The sequence below is a fragment of the Zingiber officinale genome, chromosome 1A, assembly GCF_018446385.1.
Source record: "Zingiber officinale cultivar Zhangliang chromosome 1A, Zo_v1.1, whole genome shotgun sequence".
NCBI classification, from domain to species: Eukaryota; Viridiplantae; Streptophyta; class Magnoliopsida; order Zingiberales; family Zingiberaceae; genus Zingiber; species Zingiber officinale.
In genome coordinates this window covers 173,475,996-173,488,380 of record NC_055987.1, presented here as the reverse complement: position 1 = coordinate 173,488,380, position 12,385 = coordinate 173,475,996, and the positions used below count along the sequence as shown (strand labels likewise).

General features: G+C 36.6%; 1 protein-coding gene and 1 long non-coding RNA gene across 2 annotated transcripts in view; one reads left to right on the top strand and one right to left on the bottom strand.

The window, feature by feature from the left end:
- The first annotated feature begins 2,538 nt into the window (after positions 1-2,538).
- LOC122012497 lies at positions 2,539-4,839 on the top strand. Its single transcript, XR_006120238.1, has 4 exons — positions 2,539-3,172; positions 3,253-3,316; positions 3,590-3,648; positions 4,664-4,839. It is a non-coding gene; the product is annotated as an uncharacterized LOC122012497 (long non-coding RNA).
- Positions 4,840-10,532: 5,693 nt separating this feature from the next.
- LOC122038439 (protein GDAP2 homolog) overlaps positions 10,533-12,385 on the bottom strand; it is a 30,792-nt gene continuing 28,939 nt past the window's right edge. The window contains exons 10-14 of the mRNA XM_042598189.1: positions 11,536-11,603; positions 11,258-11,327; positions 11,065-11,139; positions 10,880-10,971; positions 10,533-10,800 (exon numbers count right to left, since the gene is read on the bottom strand). Of these exons, the coding sequence (XP_042454123.1) occupies positions 10,719-10,800; positions 10,880-10,971; positions 11,065-11,139; positions 11,258-11,327; positions 11,536-11,603 (387 nt within the window). The 3' untranslated portion in view covers positions 10,533-10,718. The remainder of the gene's footprint in view (positions 10,801-10,879; positions 10,972-11,064; positions 11,140-11,257; positions 11,328-11,535; positions 11,604-12,385) is intronic.

Genomic DNA, 12,385 nt, shown 5'->3' with positions numbered 1-12,385 from the left:
AGTAGTGCGTGTTTTGGTTGTCTTCTGTGAGATGTTTGAGACACACGGTCATCAGTAGGAGTATACCGTGGTTCCACAGGAGATCGAGGTTGTTACCGTTGGGAGTAGACGGAGTCTATAGAAGAGGCTCGCAACTTCCTTTGTTTGGCTCGATATTTCCTGAGATACGTTGAGGGTTTTTCACGGATTGCTATGCTACTTACACGCCTGACCAGGAAAGGCGTGAAGTTCACTTGGACTGAGGATGGCAAAACCAGCTTCTGGGAGCTGAAGCGGAGACTAGTGTCGACTCCGATTTTGATTTTAACCTTTTGGAGAGGACGGATATGTCCTCTACACCGACGCATCTATTCAGGGTTTGAGCACTGTTCTGATGCAGCATGATATGGTAGTCTCCTATGCTTCTCGTCGGTTGAAGGAACATGAGAAGAACTACCCTGTACATGATCTGGAGCAAGTCGCCATTATTTTTGCCATGAAGATTTGGCGACATTATTTATATGGCGTTACATTTGAGATTCTCACTGACCCTAAGAGTCTCAAATATCTGTTTACTTAGAAGGAACTTAATCTCTGACAGAGGAGATGGATGGAGTTCCTGAAGGATTTTGATTGTACCGTTAGCTATCACCCGGGGAGAGCTAATGTGGTTGCCGATGCGCTTAGCAGAAAGTCTGGAGGGACTTTAGCTTGCCACCGAGTTGTGGTTACAGATTTGATTTAAGGTTCCTCCGATTTGGGTCTTGAGGGGTAAGGACATACAGAGCAAGGTATTCTTGTTACCATGGTTGCTCAGTTGTCGATCAGGACGAGGATCCGAGAGGCCCAGGCTGGTGATCAGCATTTGTAGTTCATTAGCAGTCAGATAGCTTCTGGGCAGCAGACCGAGTTTACACGAGACGAGGAGGGTATTATATACTTTCGAGGCAGATTATGCGTACCTCAGTCTCATCCGATCTTACACGAGCTACTTCAGGAAGCTCACCGCTCTCGATTTACGATCCACCCAGGCGGGACTCGTATGTGTCGAGACTTGAGGCGTTCCTATTGGTGGAACGGTATGAAGAAAGACATCGCGGATTTTATAGCTAGATGTCTTATCTGTCAGCAGGTGAAGGCTGAGCACCAGAGACTTGCCGGATTACTTCAGCGGCTTCCTATTCCTGAGTGGAAATGAGAATATATTACTATGAAATTTATGGTGGGATTGCCGAGGACACGACGAGGCCATGACGCGATTTGGGTAATCATTGATCGATTAACCAAATCCGCGCACTTCTTAGCGATCCGGAGGACTGATTCCCTGGATCGATTGGTAGATCTGTATTGCCGAGAGATCATCAGATTACATGGTGTTCCGTTGAGTATTATTTCGGATAGAGATCCACGGTTTACGTCACGTTTCTGGCAGAGTCTGCAGCAGGCCTTGGGCACATAGCTCCGTTTCAATACCGCCTTCCATCCACAGACAGATGGACAGTCAGAGCGGACCATTCAGACTTTAGAGGATCTGCTAAGGTCATGTGTTATGGATTTCGGAGGCAGTTGGGAGGACCATCTGCCGTTAGTAGAGTTTGCTTACAACAACAGCTTTCATTCGGCTATCCAGATGGCACCGTTTGAGGTGTTGTATGGTAGACCTTGTCGGACACCCGTCCTCTGGGATGAGGTTGGAGAGGCCCAGCTGTTGGGACCTCATAGAGCTCAGCAGGATGCAGAGTTGGTCTGTACTATCAGACGGAGGATGTTAGAGGCGCAGGACCGTCAGAAGAGTTATGTTGATCGGAGACGCACACCACTAGAGTTCTCTGTTGGCGATCATATATTTCTGCGAGTTTCACCCACGAAAGGGGTGAAGAGAATTGACCTCAGAGGTAAGTTAGCTCCGCGGTACATTGGCCCTTTCGAGATCTTGGAGAGGATCGGAGTGGTAGCTTACCGACTGGCACTACCACCGTCCCTGTTAGGCGTCCACGATGTATTCCACGTATCCATGCTGAGGAGATATGTACCTGACCCGATGCATGTGCTGACAGATGTCTCAGTTCCAGTTCAACCTGACGTCACTTATGAGGAGATTCCGATACGGATTCTGGACCGGAAAGAGCGTCAGTTGCGGAACAAGACTATCCGACTGGTTAAAGTCGGATGACAACATCATTTGGGTGAAGAGGCTACTTGGGAGCTCGAGGATACTATCTGAACTCGATACCCCCATCTTTTCACTTGAGGTATGTGATTTATTTACAGTTCAACATTTATACTCTATATCTGTTGTTAGTACTTGCTGATGGTAGATAACGAAATTTGAGGATCAAATTTTTATTAGTGGGGGAGAATGTAAAATACCGGAAAATAGGTGAATATTAATAAAGGAATTTTTCGGAATTTTTGGAAATTTTTCGGAAATTTTTCGGAGCTCGTTTGGACGAGTTAACGGGGATAAAAATGGGGTCTGGAAAAGCCTGTTTAGGCTACCATATTTTAATGAGGAAAAGTTTTATTTCCTTTTTCCTATTTCCTTTTCTTTTTGTTTTTTTTTTCTTTTCCTCCCCGCGTGTCCGAGTTCCTCCCCAACCCCGACGCCGATTTCCCCTCACCCTTCTTCCTCCGAGCCCTAACCGCCCTAACCGGCGATCTCTTCCACTACTTCTTCTTCTCCTCTGCCGAGTCGGATCTTTCCTCTTCCTCCTTCCTCGCGACGCCCATCTCCACTGCCAGCACTGTCGACGTACGGAGCACTGCCGCCGGCGACGCACGGAGCACTGCCGCACACCCCGGTGCCCTAGCATCTCCGCCGACGCCACTGACTCCTCTCGGCCGCTTCTCTGTGCCAACACTCGAACCCCAGCGCCGACCCCCTTTCTCTGTGCCCTAGCATTTCCGTCAACGCCGAGCAGCGCCGACCTTCTTCTCCTCGCCGGCACTCAAGTCGCCGCTGTGCCCTAGATCTTTGCCGCCCGCCACCGCGAGCCCTAGCTGGCCATCGGCGCCCGTTGTCCCTTTGCTGTGGAGATCCCCACGCCGCCCTCGCTTGACCTAGCCGACCATCAAGAAGCCTGCTGCCATCGTCGACGAAGCTTCAGCCACCTACTCGAGGTGTTGTTCCACCGCCGATATTTTTGGTCTTTCTGATCAGTTGAGGATCAACAAAAGGCTTTGGGTATAAGATGTAAGGCTTCAATTTGATTCATCTTGCAATCTTGAGATATTGAGCTAGTGTGTGAGCCTAACATGTGTTTGTTTGGGCAGCAACCCTTTGATTTACAGCAGCGACCATCCTATGTTGTGAGCCAACAGAGAAGTCTTCAAATTGGTTAGTTTTGTGTTAAGTTATGTTAGCAAGCAATGTTCATGTAGATATATATATTGAATTATGTTTTAATTGGATTATATGGTTAGGTGATAGAGTTATATTAGGTGAGATTTGGTTGATTTAAAATCAAATGATGTAATTAGGGTTAATGAAGCTAACCCTAGTTGGTCGAGGTTTATGGATTAGGGTTTTGCCCTAATTTAGTGTAAAAGATTTTATTTAGTTATCTATATGGTTGTAGCTAAATAAAATATATTTTTATTCGTGACACAGGACTTTGACGCGAGACGAGTATCTCGATTGTCGGATTGGACCATTTCGATTGGAGGCGGGTACTTTTGACTTTATGTCTTTGATATGCATAGTAGTGAAATTTACAAGTAGCAATAATTATGTTCTCTTATTTGTTTAGGTTAATCACTACCCGATACCGGTTACCTGCTTGATTGATTGTTTGTTTTGCATCTTGTGTTGTTACGTACCTGATTACACATGCTCATAGGGGTAGTGATATAACCATGCTTCACCATATTCAGGACCTAGGTTTGATACCTTATCTGATCAGTGTACTTTGATATGATTTATTTACTATGGTGCACATCATATGTGTATGTAGATTTGTTCGGTATATTACCATGCTTAGTGACATGCACCATTCGCATGATTGCATGCTGTGTGATAGATTGCTCCATTATTGTCGAGCACATCGCCAGTGTCATCACTGTTCGGTGCTCCGTTGTGACGCTTATGGATAGCGTGACACAGCGTGATAGCACGTCAGTTTGCTCTTCCGGTGCTCCGTTGGTCTGCTCATGGGTAGTGTGACGCAGCGTGTAGCACGTTAGAGATCCCTCCCCGTCATAGTGTACCGGGAGATGAGAGCACTTAGCTCCCCCATTTACGATTTGGGGTAGGAGTATGTGTGTACTCCGACAGCATCTCGTCCACTCGGTCACTCATCAGGAGTAGTGATACAGAGTGCACGGTCGTCACAGCCCTACCCATTCGGTCTCACTTTTGTTGTGAGTTGGCTGACTGGCGTCAGGGGTGACCATGACATTGGCATCATATGCATGATGCATTTATTGCTTGTGTTTGTGTTTGCTGCATATTCTTTGGATACCTATGTTTGACATGCATACAGGTTTCTATACCTCTCGGACTGCTTGTCTTTATACCTGGTCCTGGTTAGTACAGATTCTCTCCTGTTTTACTTCAGTTTGCATTTACCTTTATTACATCAGGAGACTGTACGCATGATTAGTGCTAGGTGTTATTTCCTTACTTTGCATATCAGTTGTACCTGCTGAGTGTTGACTCACCCCGCCTCCATTGTTGTCATTTCAGGTTGATGCTGTCACGAGAGAATTGCAGTTGCTAGTCCCCTGCAGACCACCAACTGTAGTTATCTTTGGTTTTGTTTATGCTTCTCATTTGACTATGTTTTAGACTTGGTTGATTTGATACTTGGATATTGTATGGTTTGTACCTGTCGATGGATTTTTATTCGTTATGTTTTACTACATGCCTGCCTGGACGGCAGAAGAGGTGAGTTTGTTGGATTTATGTTTTATGAGTGTAGTGGAGTAGGAAAAACCGGATTTGAGCTTTATGAGTGTAGTGCAGTAGGGTTGATTTCGAGTCATGGTATTACTGCTTTGTTTGCTTATATTTATATATACTGCGTGGTGATGTCAGCCAGAGGCTGAAATTTATATTAACTGCGTGTGATGATTATGTATATGTTTGTTTTATTTCTGTTATTATTCCAGCCGAATGTGGCTGAGGTATATGAGATGTAGAAAGTTTTAGATTGTCCGTCGTACAGGGGAGATGTTGCCAAAATTTCTTCGGACAGGGACTCCTCCGGGGCGTACATTTAACCTTCCATTATTTCAAATGACATGTTACCTTTTTCTTGGTACTTTAATGAAGTGAATTTGTTGGCATCTCCAATTATGTCTTATGTCTTGAGCATCATTATTGATCAACCACTCACTTTCAGTGCTCTCACTTCTTGTCTGTGAAAAGATAACTCTAAGTTGTATTTGGTGCCCATGGTGTTGGGTCTTATGGGATTAGTATGAAAATGAGAGCCTTAAACAAAATTAAATAGAGTTTCATAATGGAAATATTCATTTTCGGCGGACTATGGTTAGAAGCAGAAAAGTGTTGAACTTAATTTGCTAATAACAATTTCAATCAAATAAACAAACCACCAATAGTAATCATTTAAAGCATTAATTAGTTTGTTTTATATAGTTTTTAACATGGTTAAACAGAAAGAAAACAGATTTATGACTATCCTACCATGTAAGTAACAAACATGTCCAGGTAGCAAAAACATCAACAAGCAAACTAGAATGTCTAGATGAATATTCCTTCTACACTAAAGAGTTTAATAGAAGACACAGAAATATTTCTGTTAACAGAAGAAGGATCAAGAGATAACAACACTACAATTGAAAAAAAAACTAATTTTAATCATGCTATTCAAGATCTATTTGTAACACAAATATTACCGGGTTCATCATTTCTACAGAACATATAGAGATACAGAGCATAGAGCATGTTTGTGATCCTGAATTAAAACAAAACAGATAACTTTTTCATCGACTCAATTGTTTATCACTGGATTGCTCATCTATTCAGTTGATTGATCAACTAATTGAGTGAGATTGTGTTGTACTAGATGGAGTGAATAACCCAGAAAATACATCTTAAATCTAGAGTTAATGCAACGAATAATGAAACAAAAATATAAACGTTTCTAGTAGACTGAACAAAGGCTAGAAAGAAAGCAACTGAAGGCTTGCATATAAATATGACCAAAGAAAGCAATGAGAAAACTATTTTAAATACTCATTCTTGTACGAGTAGCTGGGTTAACCACTTGATAAACTTGAGTTATTCCCAATGATCTAGAATGGATTTTCTCATGACAAAGTATAAATTATAGGCAGAGTCACTGTCAAGCAGATTTGGACTTGTCTATTTATGTTGTATATATGCACAAAAACAGAGTACATTATTCCATAGCATAATTGCCAAAAGCACAAGGTGCCAAAAAGCGCTCAAGGTGTTGGGGCTTAAAGTGCAAAGCGCAAGGCGAAGCACGGGTTTTACGGAAAAAAGTGTAATAAACAAAAGAACTATTATATCTATTAAAAGCCTTTAAAAATATCTTTGAAAATCCAAATAACCATAAACAAAAGATTCTTTGATGAAGTTGTAGATTATTCAAAAAACTAAAAATAAATCAAAAGTCTTTAAAAATGTGATAGATGAAATATCAAATATCAAATATCAAATATCAAAATAATGATCTTCTTCATCTTCATTGTCCAAATCTACATCATCAGCTCCATCGCTTGATTTGTATCCATCGGTATCTTATTCTTCAATTTTATCATCAAGGTTAATCTCTTCTTTATCTACAAGACTAGTTTGAGTTGAAAATTGCTTTCTTTTTACTGAAGCAGATGATAATGCTTCTTTTGAAGAAGATGCATTTCGAGATTGAAAATAATATGCACTTTCACCAACCCTAGATGCTCGTGCTACATCATTCGAATGCAAATCTTCACCTTCATAGATAAAATCATTATCATTGTCTTTACCACTGTCATCCAATTTTTCCAACAACCATTAATTACTATCATCTATCTCTGACAAAGTTATATGATCAATCTCATTTTGAATGTCATATATTCGCCTCAAAGCTCTGTTGTACTTGATATATACTAAATCATTTAATCGTTGTTGATATAATTTATTTCTTTTCTTAGAATGTATCTAAAAAAAAAGTAAAAGGTTAAGTTCATAATATGAATTTTAATATGTATTAAAAAAACTCCAACTTACATATTCAAAAACACTCCAATTACGTTCACAGTTTGAAGAAGCGCATGTGAGGTTTAAAATCTTCATTGCAAATATTTTTAATTTAGGCGTTGATGCACCATAAGAAAACACCTATCAGCTTGAAATATAAAAACATATAAATTATAAGATTAACTTTATTACCATCCAATATTGATATTGCACAATATATTATTTACAAATTTACCTACTGATTTTTAAGTTCTTTGTCAAATAGCTATTGGCAAACAAAAAAAATCTTGTTTTCTTATATTTTTCCAATTGATTCATGATCTTATCTTGTAAATTCTCACCTCTTACCAATTTAGATATGCACTTGTACAAACCCTCCATCACTTTTGTATCATTTTCTATATCAGGGTTTGAGTAAAAATACTCTAGATTCAAGAAATATCTAGTTGCGTGCAAAGGTCGATAGAGTTGAATGTTCTATCTTTTGTCAATGAATGCAAAAATACTACAATATTTCTCTTTATTATTGTTAAATGACGTAGTGATAGCTTCTTTAGTCCTGTCCATTGACTCATAAATATAATCCATAGGAGACTTTTTTTTCACCATCTACCAGTTGCAATACTTTCACCAATGGGTTGCCAACTTTTAATGCAAATAGCATATTTTTCTAAAAAAAAAAGGCATCAATATCACTTCTGCTAAACTTTTCCTGCAACCTCTTTAGAAAATCGACTATTTGCCTACTTTTCAGATGTAAACATCTTTCTCATATTTGCCTATTGTACATGAAACCGCTTAAAAGTCCAAAAAGCGGTTGCGAAACGTCTTTGCAGTTCTTACCATGTTTCTTTGTCCAATAAAACCTCTCATCATGCTCAATACTTGTGGTATGTTGTAAATATAATCATTCACCATCCCGTTCATACAATTTTCTGAGATGAGGCAACAAATCTAAACAATAAGCTGCACAAGTGTGGAAATTGGCTTTCCAAAAGATGACTTGAAAAAAGAAAATTTAGTAAAAAAAATTAAAAATATGATCCAATTATTAATTGAAAGTAAAAAAAATTTAAAATATTACATGCACTGACATTACAACTTGCATTATCTGTTACAATCTTAATCATATTTTTTTTTCCAATGCAATACACAAATTTAGAAAGTAACTCAAAATCTTGTTAGCTGTGTGAGAATAGCCCTAAACATCAATTGATTCAATAAATATGCTTCCTTTGGGACCATTCATCAAAAAATTTATAAGGGTCCTACCCTTTTTATCCGTCCATCCATCTGCCATGATTGTACATCCAAACTTAGCATGATCTTCTTCATGAGATTTGAGAAGCGAGTTTGTATTTGTCAACTCCTTCTTCAAATACTTAACCCTCGCTTCATGATATGATGGAGCTTTGATCCTCTATCCAAATTGTCCAATAGCTTCAATACAAGCATAAAAAAAAAATCATATTTAATAGCATTGAAAGGAATTCCAACATCATACATCTATTTTGCAAATTTCACAACTGCAATATCTCTTAACTTCTTTTTATTTTCATCAAAATGTCTTTAATTTTTTGTACGTTTTTGTTTGACAATTTCATCAACATATTTCGTAAAATAAAGATGAATGGTCTAGTTTATTTACACTTTTTTTTATCTTGGACCGTAAGATGGATGCTTGGATCATATATTGGTCGTTTCCCTTTCACTTTAGTTTGATGATCATTTTCATGTTCTTCGAAATCTTTAAAATCATCAATATCATCTGAATGAGGAGTTTCATCCATTTGATTATTCAAATTACTCTTTTTTTTTACATGAACTCTCTAATTTCTTCTTTAACATGCTTGGGACATTTCGGATAAGCTTTCACATTTCTATTGCTCCCAACTAAATATAGCTTATGTTGATAAATTCTGCCATTTGTCTTTTACAACAAAAAATACAACTTATTTTATTTGGATTTTTAGGATTTGAATATGTTGCATAATTCCAAGCAATATCCTTTCGAGTTGATGAAATTGTTGTATTTGACATGGTTAAGATTAAAAATCAAAACCACTAAAATCAATAATAATCAATCAATAAAAAAAATATAAAACAAAAAAAAATAATTATAGAATATAAATATGATTTGTATGAATTAATCAATTAATAAAATATATTAAAAATATTTTATTTTAAATATTTTAATATATTTAAATCTGATTTACTAATTTATATAAATTAATAAAATTTATTAAAAAAAATTATTTTAAATATATTGTTTATATATTTAAATTTGATTTACTGATTTATATGAATTAATAAAACTTATTAGGTTTTTTAATTTAAAATATATTTTTAATGTATTTAAATTTTAAATATGATTTACTGATTTATTTGAATTAATAAAATTTATTAAAAAAATATTTTAAATATATTTTTTATATATTTAAATTTTATTTACTGATTTATATGAATTAATAAAATTTATTAAAAATTTTAATTTTAAAAATAGTTTTTATGTATTTAAATTTTAAATCTAATTTACTGATTTATTTGAATTAATAAAATTTTTTTAATTTTTTTAAATTTAAATATATTTAAATCTGATTTATATAAATTAATCAGATTTTTTATATTTAAAATATATCTTTTTATAAAGTTTAATGCGGATTTATATTAATTAATAAAATTTATTAGATTTTTTTATTTAAAATATATTTTTATATATTTTATTTAACTAATTTAATTAGATTTTATAAAAACGAAAATATCCCATTTAAGTTGGGAATTATTTGATTTATTAAATCCTTAAAAAAACACACGTACAATATCATGATTGTGACCGCGATGCCCCGACGACACTGGAGGCGTCGTGGGACACTTCCAACACTACTGGAAGCATTCGTCGCCGGATGCGTTCTGCGACGACACAAGGCATTCCGAGCCGCTGGAAACAACGCAAGATACTCACGGGATTTCAAAGATGTTGGAAAAATTCATATAAATAGTAATTAATAAAGACTTACCTCGAAGGGGCGATCGAAGAAGCACAGGCGACGAGTGCCAGATGAAGAGACAGTGGATTTGAAGCAGACGAAAATAAAGAGGTTTAGAGTTTTAAACTTATAAAAAAGCAAACAAAAGATGAAAATTCTGCGCTTCACGCAAAAGCAAGCGCTTGGCTTTTGCACAAGGCGCAGCGAAGCGGGACCTTTTGCACTTCCAAGTTCTCAGAAGCGGGGAAAACTTGCACCTCATCATGCCTCACGCTTAAGCGAGCACTTTTGACAACTATGTTACATAGGTTAGCTAAATGGAGCACATATGCTGTCTTTCCCAATGGTTCAAACGTCATTTTCTTATGACAAAGTTTAGCAAATTATGCTAACAATTAGACAACCAAACCCAGCACTTTTATTTGTCCATTTAGCTGTTTCTCAAAAAGAATCAGGTCATTGTTCAGTGAGGAGCTTGAACACCACAATTTTACATACAAAATGACGAAAGCAAAAATTAAGGCACTGAAGTTTGTACACAAATTTTGTACAAGATTGAACATAAATTTAACCTATTCCAATCATGCAGATGTTCTTTGATAGATATATTTTGTTCTTGGATCAACGATGAAGCCTTTCCCTCCATTTACTTCAAGATCATGCCTGCAAAAATATATTCATCAACAAGCAGATTCTCTATTTACAGATTGGAAAAAAACGGAGGTGAGTATCAAACACTCACTGGAAGACAAAGTCAGGGATGGTCAACTGCTCACGAGGAACATATCTGAACAAATGCAAGAGTCGGTCCACATATACAATTTTCTTCCATACCTATGAATTCAATTATTAGTAGGAAAAAAATAAATCAGAGTGATGGTGATGAGGTATCATAGCCAACTATTACGCTGGGAGGAGTCAATTTACCTCTCCGTCCACCAAAAGCTGCAGAGCAAATATTGCTGTCCTTAATCCCAGTGTCGGATGCAAGGCATATATAGCCTAAAAGATGAACACAATATATATATATATATATATATATATATATATATATATATAGATAAGAATGGGAACTAATCATGTCAACTGGAAATCTGAATGATTTATTTGAAATATGTACATGCAAATTTTTCTTGTGTTTTCGACCCAATACTTGTTGCATCCGCTTCATCCAACCCAAATCCGGTTGCCTGCATCAACAACTTAACTTTAAATGTATGTCAAATAAGCAGAGCAATTTGATCACTGAGAATGGAAACAGCATAGATAATAAGTTCTTTGTGTGCTAGTGGATCGATTCAGTAGCGAGAGATATTCAAAGGTATAATGAAACTTTCAGTTTATTGTTTCAAAAGTCTTGTCAGACTTGTAAACCTTCAACAATAGTAGTATACTTACACTTGCAAAGAGGCTGCAGAGTGAATGTAAACAATGCTGTACGGTTTCTGAATCAAGGGTTCAAACTCCTGTTAGATAAAGCCAACAATTATCTTTAAGGAGATTGACTATGAAAGAAATAAACAAGGAAAGAATTCTCATGTTAGCAAGCAAGAGGATACATAACATTATAGCTAACAGGACTATTATTTAACCCAAGTAGCCAAAATATTATCGGCTATGCAAGAAGATGAGCCAAATTATATAACCAGCACTGCTAAACTGTCAGCAATTTTCTTTAGAAATCACATAAATTAGATAATACATCAGGGTCTTCAAGAAAGGGGATCTGTGACTCGAGATTGTTCATTTAACCAGTCATAATGCATATAGCTAGAAAAGAGAGCGCTAATAAATGGTTAAATCAATTATCTACATGTTTATTCCACCATCAGTCACATTTTAGAAAGTTGTGTTCGGTTGAAAATGTCCAAACTTTTCTGTTCCAGCAAAAGAGAATCTGGAAAGGAAAAGTAAAATTTTCAATTTTTTAAGTGAGAAAAGATAATCTCAAAATTGGGGAAAATTTGAATCCACATTTCAACTTCTCTAAGAAATGCAATAGAAAAGTCAGGCAACCCTTTATAAATGAGAAAATTTTTATTTTGGGTTGAATTCATTTTTTTTGGAAAAATCCTACAACACATTTCCAGGAACTGTTTTCCTTTCTTTGAGAAGAAAATTGAAAAATAGGGAAAGTTTACTCTAAAATCAAACCCAAAACATTAAACTCCGACCACAGCCAATTTTTTTACCAGCTTCGAAAGATCAAATAAAAAAAAATCTTAGCTCATCCAAAATACAAGATGCC